This window comes from Engystomops pustulosus, chromosome 8, assembly GCF_040894005.1.
Source record: "Engystomops pustulosus chromosome 8, aEngPut4.maternal, whole genome shotgun sequence".
In the NCBI taxonomy this organism is placed as follows: Eukaryota; Metazoa; Chordata; class Amphibia; order Anura; family Leptodactylidae; genus Engystomops; species Engystomops pustulosus.
The window spans coordinates 126,995,713-127,008,381 of NC_092418.1; the positions used below are offsets into that span (position 1 = coordinate 126,995,713).

The 12,669-nt window shown below is 48.5% G+C and overlaps 1 protein-coding gene across 1 annotated transcript in view; it reads right to left on the minus strand.

The window, feature by feature from the left end:
- Positions 1–4,165: 4,165 nt before the first annotated feature.
- Positions 4,166–12,669, minus strand: part of RIF1 (replication timing regulatory factor 1) — a 31,939-nt gene continuing 23,435 nt past the window's right edge. The window contains exons 27-34 of the mRNA XM_072122717.1: positions 12,169–12,220; positions 8,694–11,810; positions 8,468–8,605; positions 7,679–7,756; positions 7,443–7,558; positions 6,731–6,884; positions 6,550–6,655; positions 4,166–5,407 (exon numbers count right to left, since the gene is read on the minus strand). Of these exons, the coding sequence (XP_071978818.1) occupies positions 5,178–5,407; positions 6,550–6,655; positions 6,731–6,884; positions 7,443–7,558; positions 7,679–7,756; positions 8,468–8,605; positions 8,694–11,810; positions 12,169–12,220 (3,991 nt within the window). The 3' untranslated portion in view covers positions 4,166–5,177. The remainder of the gene's footprint in view (positions 5,408–6,549; positions 6,656–6,730; positions 6,885–7,442; positions 7,559–7,678; positions 7,757–8,467; positions 8,606–8,693; positions 11,811–12,168; positions 12,221–12,669) is intronic.

A 12,669-nucleotide genomic window follows, 5' to 3' on the forward strand; every position in this document is an offset into this window, starting at 1 on the left:
GCTAGACCAGGTAGCTGCTTTACAGATATCGACTAGAGAGGCCCCACATTTTTCAGCCCATGAGGCTGCCACCCCCCTGGTTGAGTGGGCCCTGACAGTCCCAGGAATGTCCATATTTTCGGCATCATATGCCTCTTTGATGGCAGTTCGGATCCAACGGGCAATAGACGCTTCGGAAGCTTTCTTCCCCTTGTTCTTCTCTGTGTACTGCAACAGGATGTTGTCGTACTTTCTCCAAGGTTTAGAGATGTCCAGGTAGTGGAGAAGACATCTCCTCACATCCAGAGTATGCCATGCTGACTCCTTACTGTTCTTAGGGTTCTGACAAAAAGAAGATAACACAATTTCTTGATTGCGATGAAAACTGGAAGACACTTTGGGAGCGAAGGTCTTATCTAGAGTTAGAATTACTCTATCTTCCAGAACTCTAAGGTAAGGTTCTCTAAGGGAGAGAGCCTGGATCTCCCCTAACCGTCTAGCTGAGGTTATGGCTATAAGGAAGGTCAGCTTAAGGGTTAGGCTTCTAAGGTCCGTATTCTCTAAGGGCTCAAATGGAGGACCTGTCAGGTGATTCAACACCAGAGACAAATCCCAGTTTGGGATGTTTTGTTTTAAGTGAGGCCTTAATCTGGAGGTAGCTTTTACGAACCTCTGGATCCACTTGTGCTCCGCCAAGGAAGTATCAAAGGCACTAAGGGCTGACACCTGGACCTTGAGTGTACTCGTCTTCAGCCCTTTATCAAAACCTGCTTGCAGGAAATCCAGTATCTGCGAGATGTTGGGAGACAACTGGTTAGGAGGAACTGAGCCACAAAAAGACACAAATTTCATCCATATTCTGGAGTAAATTCTGTGGGTGACCACCTTGCGACTAGCCTTCATCGTGGAGATTACCTTGTCGGATAGCCCCTGGGCTGTTAGTATCTTCCTTTCAGGATCCATGCAGTGAGCTGGAGAGCCTGGGATTGGGATAAAGGACTGGACCCTGGAACAGGAGATCTGGACGAGGTGGTAGCAGGAATGGATCCGCCATTGCCATCTTTTTTAGCCAAGGAAACCAGTTCCTTTTTGGCCACCAAGGCACTACGAGTATAACTTCCGCCTGGTCTTCCCTGATCTTTTGTATGACCCGGGACATGAGAGGTATCGGAGGAAAGGCATACAGTAACGGCCCCCCCCCCCAGACTGACTGAATGCGTCCCTTTGGCTGAAGGGAACTGTCGGTTCCAGGGACAGTTCGCATTCTTGCTGGAGGCAAACAGGTCTATTGACAGATGTCCCCACCTCCTTGTTAACTGAAGGAAGACGTCCTCGTGTAGACACCATTCATTTTGATCGATCTTCATCCGACTGAGGAAGTCTGCTGCCTGATTTTCTTCCCCCTTGAGGTGGATGGAGGAGAGGGATTGAAGGTTGTCTTCTGCCCAGGCGAAGATTTTGTTTGAGAGTGCCAGGAGACTCGGATTTTTGGTTCCCCCTTGGTGACGTAGGTATGCCACCGTAGTGACGTTGTCCGAGAATATCCTGACGTGCTTTCCCCTCAGCATTTGTGTGCTGGACCTCAGGGTTTCCAGTAGAGCTCTTAACTCCCGATAATTTGAGGAACGGGCTTTCACTGAATCTGGCCACAGGCCTTGGACAGGATGACCTGCGACAATCGCTCCCCAACCCGACTGACTTGCGTCCGTCTGTATAGCTGTCACTGGCCTTTTTCCAGACTTGCTGGATCTGTCCACCAGTCTATGGATCGTAAGACAGAGGGGAATTTCCACCTTTTGGTTCAGGTGACGAGGATCTTTGTCCCAGGAGGACAGCACCCAGTTCTGTAGTGTCCTTGTATGACTTTGGCTCCATTGCACGCACTGGATGCATGCAGTCATGAGCCCAAGGATCCTCATTGCTTCTCTTATGGAGCAGCACTTCTTCTGGAACGTCTTTACCTGGAGAATTAAATTCTCTCTTTTCTGGTGGAAGAAAAGACATCTGTTGTGTGGAGTCTATTGGAACTCCCAGGAATACCACGTCCATGCTCGGGTCTAGGTTGGATTTTTCTGTGTTGATGATCCAGCCTACCCGTTGAAGAGTCTTCATGGTGATATCCCTGTGAAGAATCAGCTCCTGACTTGAGGCACTTACTACCAGAAGGTCGTCCAGGTACGGAATGATGGATATTCCTTCTTTTCTCAGAAACGCTACTACCTCGACCATAATCTTCGAAAAGGTTCTCGGTGCAGAGGATATCCTGAAGGGAAGGGCTTTGTATTGAAAGTGAGCTTCCTCGCCTTCTGGCGACAGGACTGCGAACCTGAGAAACTTCTGCGAGTTGGGGTATATTGGGACGTGGTAGTAGGCGTCCTTCAGGTCTATTGTGCACATGAACGCCTGATGATGGATTTGAGCTGAAGCGGAAGAGACGGTCTCCATCTTGAAATTTCTGTAGAGGACGAACCTGTTTAACCCTTTCAGGTTGCAGATCATCCTGGACTTCCCGTTCGGTTTCTTTATGAGGAACAATGGAGAGTAATGTCCTCTTCTTTGATGTTCCGGGGGTACGGGGATAATCACATCCAGCTCTATCAACTTCTGCACTTCTGTCCAGAGTTGGAGCAACAGCTCCCGAGAGGGTTGTCTGGTAAGGACATAATTTGTGGGAGGAAGAGCAGTCAATTCTATCTTGTAGCCGTCCTGGAGGATGGACAGGATCCAGGGGTTTGATGTTATCCGGCTCCATTGCTGATGAAAATTCAACAGTCTTCCTCCCACCTTGGCGTCATTGCTTCCTGAAACTCGGGGCAGAGATATTGGCGTTGAGCAGAAACCCCCTGCCTCTTCCACCTTTAGGGTAGCTCCACCTTCCTTGTTTATCCTTACCCCTAAAGGACGGTCTCCTGGATTCTGGGAAGCCCTTTTTCTTATCCGCCGTCTTCTCCAGGATGGTGTCCAATTCGGGCCCAAACACATACTCCCCCTCGAACGGGATGCCGCAGAGTTTAGACTTCGACCTGAAGTCTCTGCTCCACTGGCGCAACCAGAGGGATCTTCTTACGGAGTTGGAAAGAGCCCCTTCTTTAGCACTAATCCTCACTCCTTCTGTGGAGGCATCTGCAATGAAAGCTGTGGCTGCTTTCAGGGTCGGGAAGGTATTGAGTAACAGCTCCCTTGGGGTTCCATCCCTTACGTGCTTTTCCAACTCCATTACCCAGTGGAACAGAGTGCGAGCTACAGACATTGTAGCAATGTTGGACTTAAGGTTCAGCATGGAACATTCCCAGCTCTTTTTTAATAAGCTGTCTGCCTTTCTATCCAGCGGATCTTTCAACTGGGTAGCATCCTCAAAAGGCAAGCCGGTCTTCTTGGTCATTTTAGTGACCTGGATGTCCATCTTAGGAGCAGAGTGCCATAGCCTGGCTTCTTCTTCATCAAAAGAAAGGCGATTTCTGAATTCTTTTGAAAGAGAAATTTTATTTTCCGCATCCCTCCATTCTTCCAGAATCAGATCCCTGAGTGTATTGTTGACTGGGAACACGCGCCTCTTCTTAACCTTGAGCAGACCAAAGAGTTCATCCTGAATGGACTGCGTCTCTTCTACCTCCTCTATTTTCAGGGTATCTCTTACCGCCTTTAAGAGGGGCTCCAGGTCTTCAGAGGCCAGCAGATATCATACGTAGCATACGTAGTGTAATAAAACATAGTATGTGCAAACATAATACACAGGTGTACATAGCAGAAGGATGTTTGAAGCCAAAAACCTGACCTGAATAATCGCTAAAGGCAACCTTAAACTCGCAAGCCGCAGTTTAGAGGTGTGCTCCGGAATGAAGATTAGACCTCAGATCAACGCGATTACCACGCTAGAGCAATTTAAACTTACCTCCCCACGATCCTGCTTCCGGGTCGCGCGGCTTTGATCTCACTTCCGGTTTCGTCACTCGACCGGAAGTGCGCGGGAGCGCGAGGATCACGTGTTCAGAAAGTCAATACAGAAAGTGGCGGGTGCTACGGACACGGCGGGTGCTATGGAGCCCCAGACTTCAAGGCGGCTGCCCCAAACCGTAAGTACCAACTCAATATTCATAGAAAACCCCTTTTACCACTATTAAAGCTGCACAATTGTTTCGCCTTTAGTTCTGCTGTGATCCCCACATGCAATGAATAGACAAGAAGCTAAACATGAAAAAGTACTTTAATAATTTTACAATTTAAATTCTAAAAAGAGAACGTGAGCAGCGAGTGACATTAAGAAGCCTGGAGGAACCGACTTAAATTATATGTACAATGTGGATACCAGAAACACAGGAGGATCAGCCAACACTATATACACAATATACAGAGGAGACTCGGGGTCTGCCCGGAGACTAGAGACGAGCCAGGACATAGTAAAGGGATGTAAATATGTGATAACTGGGGTCCCTACAATATACAGAGGAGACTCGGGGTCTGCCCGGAGACTAGACACGAGCCAGGACATAGTAAAGGGATGTAAATATGTGATAACCGGGGTCCCTACAATATACAGAGGAGACTCGGGGTCTGCCCGGAGACTAGACACGAGCCAGGACATAGTAAAGGGATGTAAATATGTAAGTGATAACTGGGGTCCCTACAGAATACTTCTACTGTACGCAGCTCCAACGCAGAAATGTGTAAATCCATGTGTAAAAGGCTTTACCACCTGGAGCATTGCTCGTCTATGCTTAATATCAGATTGGAGGGAGCAACTCCAATACACAAAGGAGGAAGCAGACAGCGCCATCCTCTCTGTAGTGGTCACGGCAGGTTATAGCAGCTTTCATTAATTAGGATAGGAGCTGAACTGCAGTGACTCCTTTTAACCACTACACAGAGAGCGGCGTCATCTCTATCAGCTTTATATTGTATTGTAAGCGCTCAAGTTCTATTCGCATCCCTTTAATTCCTGGACACGGGGGACACTTAGTGACTTAGTGTAAACAGCGTGGAGGGAAGGGCACGAATGATTTTAGCTTCCCAATATTAGATGCGGAGTGTAACAGGAGGCCGAGGTGCCACATTTTCTGGGCGAGGAGGAGGGGACCTCACATGATGAGTTCTCAAATATACAAAATCTTCTCCACGTCATAAAAATATCTCCAGAAATGGGAATAATAAAAGAAATCCCATAAAAAAGGAAACTTCCCAAGTCAGAAAGCAGCGGAGGCTTATAGGGAGCCGTCGTGGGGCGGAGACGTCCAGCGAGACTGCAGCTGGCGCAGGACACAGTGTGACATCATTCCCAGTTTCTCCTGCATCTCGAACAGTCGGCTCCCGGAATATTTCCCCAGCTCCTCGGGAGTGCACAGCAGGGACAGCGCATGGATCTGGCTCAGGATGTCGGGAGCGGGTGACGCTTCGGGTAAATGTGCAGCCGGAGCCAAAACCTCTGGCGGATCTAAGATTATGAAAGGCAGAAGATGTTATTGATGTGTCAGAGACAAGAGTCCACCCCAAGAAGCCTCCCGTGTGCTGCCCCCAGTGGCTGAGGGGTGATAAAGCAACGTATTTTTGTTTAACAAGTCATTGAGAGAAGCCGTCAGCAGGCGTTACCCCACTAAACCCGCAGCCCCCCAGGTAGGGTAAGAAATCTCATCAATTTATCCATAAAAACCATCTCCAGAGTCGGGAAAATCCGACCCCAATCTATTTTGCACCAGTGAAGAGTTTGCTCCCAGACAGAGCGACAATGGAAGTTTCCATCCAGAAGGATCCGTGAGATGTGCAGGTTATATACCGGGGATATGTATACGCGTGGGATACCTACAGCTGGGGCAACCCGACCTACAGTTATAGCTTTATAGTGGAGCCAAACACAAGACGGACACAGGATACGTGAACACTCTCTCCCCCCCCTCCTCCTGACGTACGCGATACCTGAAGGCCCCCCACCCCTCCTGACACATGTGATACGTGAATGATTCCCCCCCCCCCCGACGTACGTGATACGTGAACGCCCCCCCTCCTGACATGTGATACGTGAACGCTCCCTCCACCGCCCCCCCGACGTACATGATACATGAACGCCCCCTCTCCTGACGTACGTGAACGCTCCCTCCACCCCCCAACGTACGTGATACGTGAACGCCCCCCTCCTGACACATGATACGTGAACGCTCCCTCCACAGCCCCCCCCCGACGTGATACGTGAACGATCCCCCCCTCCTGACATACGTGATACGTGAATGCCCCCCTCCTGACACATGTGATACGTGAACGCTCCCTCCTGACACATGTGATACGTGAACCCTCCCTCCACCGCCCCCCGACGTACATGATACGTGAACACCCCCTCTCCTGACACGTACGTCGGGGGGGGGGGGTGTTGGGGGGGGGGGGGCGGTTGAGGGAGCGTTCACATGATACGGGGGGGGGGGGGCTGTGGAGGGAGCGTTCACGTGTCAGGAGAGGGGGTGTTCACGAGTCATGTACGTCGGGGGGGGGGGGGGGGGGGGGGGGGGAGGGAGGGGGGGCGGTGGAGGGAGCGTTCACATGATACGTGAACGCCCCCCCTCCTGACACATGTAGAAGTCCCGTTACCGGTCTCGATCTTCTCGTCGTCGGCAGGCGGCGGCTTCTCTTCTCCGTTCAGGGGCTTCTCGGCTTCATCCAAAGCTGCAAACTCATCGTAACCTTTAGACTTGGTCTGGACGGATAGAGATGTGGGTCAGAAAAGGGCAGCACCCAGGACTCCACGTAACAACCCGGTTTAACTCCTTACCTGCTGCTCGTGGTAGACCCTCAGCGCTTTTTTCACTGTAGAAATCTTTGGAGAGCGAATGGGCAGAGTTTTTATCTCACACGGGGTCATGGTACTGAGGTCACCAATTGTCTTGATGTTTTTAGCGCGAATTAGTTGCCCCAATCCTCTTGCCCTGTAGAAACGGTAAGCGAAACCATCTAAATGGTTAACCAGAGCCACACATGGTAGAAGAGTCGTGTAGACTTATGGTGGATTTTATAGCACTTGAGGATATAAACAACATCATTGGGCACTTGAAGTCATGTGACCAGGACGACATCATCTAAGGTTCTGTTAGCCCATGTGTGTATTTGATCACATGAAATCACAGCAGCTTCCATGGACTTCTCCTCCTTCCCACCCTTCATGGAGGCTGCTGTGATTTCATGTGATCAGATACATACATGGGGTAGACATTGCAAATGTAGCAGGACCTTAGATGAAGTCATCCTGGTCACACGACATGCTGAGAAGAGACATGGGATATTGGAAGAAATAGATGGGAGTGGCCGGTCGAGCAGGACACGCCCCCTCTGATGTCAGGGAATATAACAAAGTTGATTTTTGTGGATGTAAGGGAAACATTTTTTATCCAAAAGAAGGGAGTTAGGTAATAGGGCTCTATGGGAACCTGTCAGTAGCTGTACATGTAAAAAGTGGCGACAGGGTAGATTATGGGGTGTAAATTTACCACATGTTAGAAGTAATCTGCGGTAATATGACATCTACTGGAGTGGAGCAGTTCATCAGGGCCGGGTAGACACTTTCTTTTGGAGAAGGCATGGATTCTTTTGTCATTTCAGAAATCTTAAAAATATAAAATGTATATACAAAACCCTCAGTTATTACACTTGCTGTAAAATAAAAAAAATAGCTATAAAATGTCATCAATCCTTAAAAAAAAACCTCCAACAATTCACTTCTTACCAAACTCTTCTTGGAGCTTTTAAATCCGAGCACTCGGGTTCCGGGAGACACAAACCCCTTGGTTGGAGTGGTGTTAATCTGGAAAACCAAGTGCAGAGGTCAATACAGGGCAACAGAGTGTAAGCAGAAGTTCCTAAAAGGGGTTGTCCACTTTTAGCAAAATACAGCAAATGAGTGGTATTGTTGGTGTACATGTGATGTCACACAGGTCCACGGCTTGTTAGCATCACATGACCAGGGATATAACAAGCCGTGCACCTGTGCGACATCACATGACCAGGGATATAATGAGCCGTGCACCTGTGTGACCTCACATGGCCAGGGATATAATGAGCCGTGCACCTGTGTGACATCACATGACCAGGGATATAACGAGCCGTGCACCTGTGTGACATCACATGACCAGGGATATAACGAGCCATGCACCTGTGTGACATCACATGACCAGGGATATAACGAGCCATGCACCTGTGTGACATCACATGACCAGGGATATAACGAGCCGTGCACCTGTGTGACATCACATGACCAGGGATATAACGAGCCGTGCACCTGTGTGACATCACATGACCAGGGATATAACGAGCCATGCACCTGTGTGACATCACATGACCAGGGATATAATGAGCCGTGCACCTGTGTGACATCACAGTACTAGGTCACTAGTGCACAGCTGCGGCTCCGTCACACTGTGCTGCCGTCAGGTCTGATCAGCCTTGTGGATTCCATTTTCTTGTAGGAAACTTTTCCTAAGCCCCTGCGTAGGAAATAGACAGAGGAGATACTTACCTTTTGATTATTATTAGTCAACATTTTAAGGCTTTTTGAAGATGGAGAAGAACTATTCCTTATGACCGGGCTTCTCCGATCAATGTCGTCTGCCAGGCCTTCCTGATATATGGGATTCGCGAATGATACTCTTCGTATCTGCAACAAAATAAATAGGAAAGTTACCGGAGATGGCAGCGGCCAACCGCAGAATCATTGGCTACATGTGGGGTAATAAGGTACTTACCTTGTTGACCGGAGACGGTGATTCCACCTCCTGTTGTCTCTTTAAACCTTTCTTTAAAATACTAGTGGACGGAGAGGCAGACGGAGACCAGCAGAAGCTTCCGCTCGGGCTGTCGTTAGCCATGGCCGCCAAGCCTTTCATTTTAGGTGGCGAATCCGTGTTTGAACGTCCTTGTCCTTCACCAGGGTCTTCAAATACCGCACCGTCAGCTGTTTTTGTGGCTGCACTTTCATCCACTTTGTGTCCATCAGGTTTTTCATCTATGACCACTTCAGCCTCAGAGTTCTCATCTCCGGGGATGGTTTGAGCGTTAGTTTCAGTATTAACTACACAAGTCTTATCTGCTACAATGGTTTGGTCTACAACCTCCTCAAAAACATCATGGTCATCTTCAGCAACTTTAGAATCTGGGACGTCCTTCATTTCCAATTCTTCACCACCCCCAAGGACTCGGCCGGCTTCAGAGTCATCTCCACCACCACCAAGGACTCGTCCGGCTTCAGAGTCATCTCCACCACTACCAAGGACTCGGCCAGCTTCAGGGTCATCTCCACCACCACCAAGGACTCGGCCAGCTTCAGGGTCATCTCCACCACCACCAAGGACTCGGCCAGCTTCAGGGTCATCTCCACCACCACCAAGGACTCGGCCAGCTTCAGGGTCATCTCCACCACCACCAAGGACTCGGCCGGCTTCAGGGTCATCTCCACCACCACCAAGGACTCGGCCGGCTTCAGGGTCATCTCCACCACTACCAAGGACTCGGCCGGCTTCAGGGTCATCTCCACCACTACCAAGGACTCGGCCGGCTTCAGAGTAATCTACTTCACCACCAAGGACTCGTCCAGCTTCAGAGTCATCTCCACCACCACCAAGGACTCGTCCAGCTTCAGAGTCATCTCCACCACCACCAAGGACTCGTCCAGCTTCAGAGTCATCTCCTTCACCACCAAGGACTCGGCCTGCTTGAGAGCCGTCTCCACCACTACCAAGGACTTGTCCTGCTTTAGTCCCATCTCCTTCACCACCAAGGACTCGGCCATCTTCTTCATCTACGATTATACTCTGAGCGTTCTCCAAGTCCTCCTCTAGCTCTTCATCAATGACACTACTTGTAGGCACATCAGTTGCCTCTTTTTCATAGGTTTTATAGCGAGCTGACTCCTCATTGACTTTCCCGACTTCCATATCATTATCTTCTCCATTATTATCCAGGGACTTGGTCTCCACAATTACAGTCTCCAACTTTGCATCTTTTGGACTTCCTGCCACCACGGTTTCGTTAATACTGATTTCAGTCTTTGCTGGGACAAAAACTTGTGTGACTTCCCCGGTGTCATGGTTACTGTCACTTAATGGAGTAATAGTCTGCTCTTGTTCAGATTCTGTATAAGATCCGATCTCGCCAGCAGTCTTAAAGAAGCCCTGCTCACTCGCTAGGGGTGTACTGATGGCGCACGGGCCAGAGAAAGTTGTGTCGTTAAGCTGCATGGTGGACGACATGATCGTCTTGTGGTTTTTACTTTCACATTCGTCCGGTCTCAAGATTTTAGTTGTAGAATCAATGCAGCAGTCGCAGTTTTTGGACTTTCTAATTCTCTTACTTCTTTTATGGGAACAATCGAGTGACTGGAAGCCACTTTGTGAGCTTTGAAATACATCAGAGACCAAGGTTGAGAAGTCTGCAGGCATGGGTTCAGTCATTGCACTTTCCATGGCACTGCCAACCTCTGTTGCATCTTTGGAGAGGTCACAGGTTTTGTTATACTCTGTTGTACTTAAGCCCGCTGGAGCGTCCCCATCTGACTCGGCTTTCAAAGTCTCCGAATTTGTTGTTGAAAAGTCTAATGTATAAGTTTTATTATCCATCACCGAGAGAGTCTTCTCTTCCTTTACTACACTGGAGACATCTTCCGAGGGCTTCATAGTCCCTTCCACTTCCATCTGCGATTCCTGGGAGCCTTCACCCTTAGATTTGTCAGTGCTCCTAGGTCTCCCCCTTCGCCTCTTTTTAACAGAACCTTCTAGAGTTTCCGAATTCTCAGACTCTGAATTGTCTACGGCCGGTGCAGCACCTTGCAGCGATCGTCTTGTTTGGTAGCGGCCTCTAGATTTTACTTTCTCCTGACTGTCCTTGCAGGAATTAGAATCTGGAAGTTCTTCCTCTTTCTTCCCATGACTTAGGATCTTTATAGTAACTTCAGTGTCTTCTTGAGGTTTCCTAGAAATATTCGGATCATCTTCACCTTCACTTTTCTCAGTTTCCCTTTGCGGCCTTTTGGCGGCCTCTCGCGCAGGTCCGGTCTTTTTGGATGCCGCTTTAGGTTCACTTTGTGTTGGGGTTCGTTTTTCCGATTCATTCTGATCCCTGACAGCATCCAATATTTCTGACTGTCGTCTGGAGGATCGTCTCAAGGAGATCTGTTTAGTGAGAGTTTTCTGAGGAGGAGCTTTGTCATCGGTGTCTGGGGGAGTGTTTTCCTTTGAGTCCGTGTTACTTATGATGAAATTTTTTGCAGTTTCTAGTTCCTCCGTTTTTTGCTGTGTGGGTTGGGAATCCGGTACGATGTTACTCCCCTCCATACTAACACTGATATCCGCAGACTCCTTGCCCGTTTTCTGGTTATCGTCTTCCAATGCAGTTGTTGTGTCTTTGGCCTGATCAGCTGCACGTGACGCTCTGGTTTCCCTCCTAGACGAAGTCTCTTCAGTCTTTATGGAGTTTTCATTCTGTTCCGGATTTTCTCTCTCCGATGTATCCACAGCTTCTTGGCTATCGGGAACCAAAATTACTTCTTCCGACTTTACAAACTTTTTATCCACTAAGGGGCTGAAAGAACGATTTCCTGGACCGTCAAATTTTTCTAACGTGATGAAGGATTGCCTCCTGCTCGGGGGTGGGGGAGGGGTGCCCAACACCATGTCTGAAGAGCCGTTGCTTATGTTTGAGGTATTCGGACCATCAGTTGTTGCATTTGGACAATCGTCCGATGGGTTTAAAGCTGAAGAATCATTTATGGCTTTAGCTTCATCGTCCAACATCTCAGCATCCGATTCATTCAAAGAAGTTCTTTCTTCATTGGGTTCAGATATTTCCATTTCTCCATTTTCTTCCATCTGTACGAGACAAAAGTAAAGATCAAAGACATAATTAACTCTACAATTACCACATTCCACAGCATCAATCTAATAGGTTTACTGAGCCACAGGAGAACAATCCTAAATTCTAATTTGGCTTCACATTGGGTATGCGCAGACATGAACAGAACCAATCACTTATGATGCAAGGAGTCGCAGCCTTCCTAGGGGGATCATTGTATCCTACTGAAATCGTGTTTTCATTACTGGACACTAGTCGCTCAGGGAGTGAGCGAAACCTTAGCACAAATGGCCGACGTACAGTACAAGTTTCAGGTAACGAATGAGCTTGTGTGAGGACCTCAATCTGCACGTCTCGAGTAGCAGGGAAACCTACCTTTGCTCCAGGAGCAGCTTCTTTCGGCCCATTTAAAATTTCTGGCTTCTCTCTAATAGGAAGAAAATTTAAAAAGGTTCAGACGCCAATAAAAATCATATAGTAAAATTAGGCCCACGCACATCGGTAAGTTTCAGCATCTTCAAAGTGTGAAATACAGAAGTAACGTATTACGTTTCGCCACTTTTGGCACCAGACCTGTTGCGTCACTCCGCTCCGCCTTTGAAGGGAGTGACATAGCCGGCCCGCGGCAAGGTACATTCGCGCATCCCATGGCGTTCACGAGTCCCAGCGCCAATTACCACAAGCAGACTCTTCATCCAGCTTTGGTAAACACTTTCTTTACAGAGATTGCTGAATACTGTTCCCTAATGTAGACGAAATACTCCAGTCCTCTATCTATAGCCTTTTGTTAGGGTTTCTGGACTCTATGCTACATTACTACTTCCAGGTCATCACAAAACAACATTACTAGGTACACTTCTGCGAGCATTCCATACA